Source organism: Poromitra crassiceps, assembly GCF_964638095.1.
Source record: "Poromitra crassiceps genome assembly, contig: HAP1_SCAFFOLD_318, whole genome shotgun sequence".
NCBI classification, from domain to species: Eukaryota; Metazoa; Chordata; class Actinopteri; order Beryciformes; family Melamphaidae; genus Poromitra; species Poromitra crassiceps.
The window spans coordinates 38,051-43,050 of NW_028152084.1; the positions used below are offsets into that span (position 1 = coordinate 38,051).

At 44.4% G+C, this 5,000-nt stretch overlaps 1 protein-coding gene across 1 annotated transcript; it reads left to right on the plus strand.

Annotated features, from left to right (window-relative positions):
• Positions 1-1,429: 1,429 nt before the first annotated feature.
• LOC310771050 (uncharacterized protein) lies at positions 1,430-4,453 on the plus strand (the record flags this gene model as incomplete). The annotated part of the gene is made up of 3 exons (XM_083663731.1): positions 1,430-2,025; positions 3,213-3,520; positions 3,638-4,453. 3 exons carry the CDS (start codon positions 1,430-1,432, stop codon positions 4,192-4,194), a joined length of 1,461 nt encoding a protein of 486 aa, XP_083519857.1. The 3' UTR covers positions 4,195-4,453.
• Between the last annotated feature and the right edge of the window lie 547 nt (positions 4,454-5,000).

Below are 5,000 nucleotides of genomic sequence, written 5' to 3' on the forward strand. Positions count from 1 at the left end.
TAATCACATCGCCCTGCTGTAAATTATCCATGTTTTATACATTTTTGAAACATGTGGTGCAAAAGAAAAAGATGAGAGGAAGTAGGAAGGAGAGGGTGATAGCAAAGGCAAGTATGAATGGACGAGGGAGAGTTTCAAGCAGAAGTCATGAAATTAAAAAGCGGAAGGGTGGATGAGAAGAAGTAACAAAGAAAGGAGATTGTGTGGTAAATGAGTTGTGACACTTTGGGGCCTCTTCTCCTTCCTCTATCTGCTTTACATCATCCTCAGGATATTATGACACACACTGCCTGCCTGGGTGCACAGATAGCAAATGGACACGCACACGCACACACACAAACTCAACTCTCAAAGAGTCTCCATATCGTAGTTTCAGTTGGCTAGGTCTCACCCTGGCACACAACCAGGCAGTAAGACAAATCAACCCAGAAACTGTCTCTTAATGGTCACCTTGTATACATTAGTGACAAGGCATTACACCGGAAGTCGAATGGTTAAATAAGATTGCTTTATGTAAACCTGTATCACTGCGCGAAATACCCCAGAATCCGGAGTTAGTCTTGCCAGGATATGTCAAATTATGACCCATATATGAGGAAATCTGGGTTGGATACTCTCCGACCACAACATTTTACAATTTCATATCTGGAGCATATCTTAACTCCGAATGGGACCACTTGATACCATCAGAATATGGAGTTTAGATATTTTCCCGATATGACTGCTGTCATATTTTGAAAGCCAACCACATCACATGTCTGGTGACAGCATATGGCAGGATACTACCGAAATGCCTCGCCCTGTGTGTGTTCAAATCCGGGAAGCAATATACGTGTCATATCCGTAGCAGGAAACTTTGAGATAGTATTAATATCCTTATGTCGGACATTCAAAGATATGATGCAAATCTGATCAAATTGACTGTCGATACTCATGGTTTATGACTCATGTCCGGAGCATATCTTAAGTCCGGATTGGGATCATTTTGACACCATCAGAATATGGAGTCCACATTTTTTCTAGATATGACTGATGCCATATTTTGAAAGCCAAACACACCACATGTCTGGTGACAGCATATGGCAGGATACTACCGAAATGCCTCGTCCTGTGTGTGCTAAAATCTGGGAAGCAATACGTCTCATATCCGTAGCAGGAAACTTTGAGATACTATTAACCCATTTCAGACGGGATGACGTTCGCGTCATTCTCCCTTTAAAGACGGGATGCCGTTCGCGTCAATATACCTTTGAAGACGGGATGACGTCTACGTCAATTTGTAGTTTAGCTGTAGTTTTTCGCCTATTTCCGGTCTCTAGGCAAATGAAATCATTCAGAAAACACACGTGGGGTCTCGCAATGCATTCTGGGATTGTTTTGGGAAGGAAAAGTTTTTTTTTTCTTCACTTTGAGCGGATCTGTTAGAGCGATGGAGGAAGAAAATAATATTAGCGAAGGAAGCGATTTTGAAGACGCGGAATATTCTGAACATTCCACCGTTGATGAAGAGTTAAATGATGACCCAGTTACAGACCCCGATTGGCAGCCCTTGGACAGAGATCAGTGGGTCAGAACTATGTTTCAGGATGACGATGACGATGAGTCTGACGAAGAAGACCAATTCGAAGGCTTCCATGGAAACTGGGTAACGGAGCAGCGCTGTTACCGTCCTGTGCCGGTCAAAGCGTTCAAAAGGGTGCCCGGGGTGAAAAGCGGTGTTGGCTTACAAGCCGATTCCACACCTCTATTTTCTTTCGAGAAAATTTACACGGAGGAAATGTGGGACCGTCTTGTCACGGAGACGAACCGATATGCCGACCAGAGACGCACAATTCCCCCAGCCAAAAAAGCAGCCAAGTGGACCCCGGTAACAGTGAAAGAAATGAAAACATTCATTGGGCTGTGTCTCGCCATGGGGATAATGAAACTTCCCGTCCGAAGAGAGTACTGGCGGCTATCCAAAAACATCTTCAAAACCAACTTCGGCCAGAATATGTCCCGGGACCGATTTGACGCCATTTGGAGGTAGGCTAAGAACAATAATATTATCCTTGTTATTATAACCATTGCGTGATATAGATGCGCCCCATTGAATAGGATGCGCTATATAAATAATAGTAGTTTGATAGATAAAATGTAACATTAGTACCATTGTTATGATGCCCTAAGGGAAATGAAATATATTGCAAATGTATTAGAGGTGTAGTGGGAGTATTGCCATAGTAGCGAGCTTATACACTGGGGTAAGAAACCCCTGCTGGGCTCGGCTGCTACACCTATTGTGTGTGGGCAAACACCTAGTAGGCCTATTGTTATTCAATTGTCAGGAATGTGGAGAGAATGCGCTTCACTCTTTGCACCAAGACAGACACTGCACTTAGACAGACCCTGTAACCCTCAAGTGTAACTAACCTATATAATGATATAGCCTACAATTTTTCATTTCATCCAAGATGTGTCTACTTGTATATAATATACAATACAATATACAATATTGTATACAATATACAAGACATTATATTGTTTATAATATATTGTAATATGTGTCTAATTACCCCCCCTCCCCTACCCCCCCTCTTCCATCCTCCCCTCTCTCACCTCTTCAGATACCTTCACCTCCAAGATAACAACGCACGAGGCGACCCAGCTGATAAGCTCTGGAAACTGCGCTGGTACCTGGACTTCCTGAACCAGCGCTTCCAGGACCTCTATGAGGTCAACGGCACAGTCAGCATTGACGAATCAATGATCAAGTTCAAAGGCAGGCTTGGCTTCCGGCAATACCTGCCAATGAAGGTACTGCTGATTGATTGATCAAATTGTCTCACCTCTATTTTGCCTATGTAACCTGCATCTTTTGGTAATGTGTGAAATAAACATTCATTCATTCATTCCAGCCAACCAAATGGGGCGTGAAGGTTTGGGTGATGGCGGAGAGCTCAACAGGCTACGTTCCGCACTTCAAAGTAAGGAAAAAAATCAGCACACCAAGAATATGCAAATATGTATTCTGTAATGTGTTGTTATTTGAGTGACCTTTCAAGCACCCAAGGCCCTTCCTCAGACTTGTGTTTCTTCTTGCAAACTCCCCAGGTGTACACAGGACGTGAAGCGGCGCCGCAGACGGGCCTGGCACAGCGCGTGGTGCTGGACCTCGCCAAGCCATACAATGGCACCTTCCTGTCCATTTATATGGACAACTTCTACACCAGTGTAGAACTCCTCCAGGAGATGAACGGCCTTTTCCTGTACGGCTGTGGCACCCTTCGGGCCAATAGGAAGGGGCTGCCGAAGGACCACAGCCTGACAAAGAGGGCTGCGCTGGGGAAGCACGAGTTCCGGGTGGCACAGCAGGATGACCTCACCTTCTGCGTGTGGCAAGACACAAAGACGGTGATGGTCTTGTCCAATCACCATGACCCCAGCGCAACAGGGACTGTAAGGCGGAGGAGAGATGAGACCCACCGGGCTGATGTGGTAGTGCCCGCTTGCCTGGCGGACTACCAGAGCCACATGAAAGGTTTGTTTTACAGATTTATGTTTTATAAACAAAAATTAAAATACTGTAAGCTTATATTCACTGAGGTCATTTGAGTGAAAATGTACGTATGTAAACAGAGTTCCATGTGTGTTCCAGGTGTGGATCTCCTCGACCAGATGATTGGATACTATGGTTTCGATCATCGGTCAAAGAAATGGTGGCGGCGTGTGTTCTTCTGGGGCCTGTCTGTGTCGTGCTACAACGCCTACGTTGCAGCCAGGTCTGTTGGAGGAAGGCACAAACATTACAAGGACTGGCTGGAGACCTTGCTGGAGGAGCTCATCACACCGGTGACAAGGAGGGCCCCTCCTGTGATCCCTCCTCCTTCTCCTCCTCCTCCTCTGTCCCCAGCTTCCAGACCAGCCTCTCCATTTGGCTCTCCTTCCACTCCAGAGAGCAGGGGAGCCTCCCCAGCACCAAGCACATCGAGCAGGGCAGCCTCCCCAGCACCCAGCACGTCAGGAGAAGCCACAGGTCCCCCAATGCACGACTTCGGGAAGGTGTTTGAGAAGCGGAAGCTCTGCAGGGAGTGCCAGTTGTTGCTGGACAAAAAAGATGTAGTAGGCAGTGGGCTAACTGTGTATGGCTGCATACAGTGTGACCTGCCTGTCCACATTGAGTGTTTTGGAAAACACTACAGACATTTTTTGTAAGTGTTTGCTAAACACTAGCTGACACTTTAGACACTTGCCCCTTTGATGGTAAATGGACTGCATTTTTTTTTATGGTTGCAAGGGGACACAAGGGGGCAGTGTGGAGCACATTTTTGATTTTATTTGAGTGGTTTGGAGTGATTTGTTGCTTGTTTTTTCATACGTTTTTTAGTTTTTTAAAAATTTTCTGTGTTTACAGCAATATTTGACAATGCTATTGAATTGTCATACCAATAAACACCTTTTACAAGGAAAGCCACATGTGTCAGCTCTCAAATGCCTTTTAAAGTGTGTTTTTATCTTCTACAGAGGCTGAGATATCACTATTTTAGTAGGCGTTGACATTTCTATGAAAAGTTCAGGATTTGGGGGTCTATTATCAAATCGGACTTAGGTTTTAGAGGCTATTTTTTAGGCGAAAATAGGCTGAAATGGGTTAATATCCTTATATCGGAAATTCAAAGATATGATTCAAATTTGATCAAATTGATTGTTGATATTCACAGTTTATGACTCATGTCCGGAGCATATCTTAAATCCAGAATCTGACCACTTTGACGCCAAGAGAATATGGAGTCCAAATTTTTTCCAGATATGACTGATGCCATATTTTGAAAGCCAAAACACACCACATGTCTGGTGACAGCATATCACATGATACTACCGAAATGCCTCGTCCTGTGTGTGTTAAATTCCGGGAAGCAATGTATGTGTCATATCCGTAGCAGGAAACGTTGAGATACTATTAATATCCTTACTCAGACATTCAAAGATATGATTCAAATCTGATCAAATTAAGTGTCGAT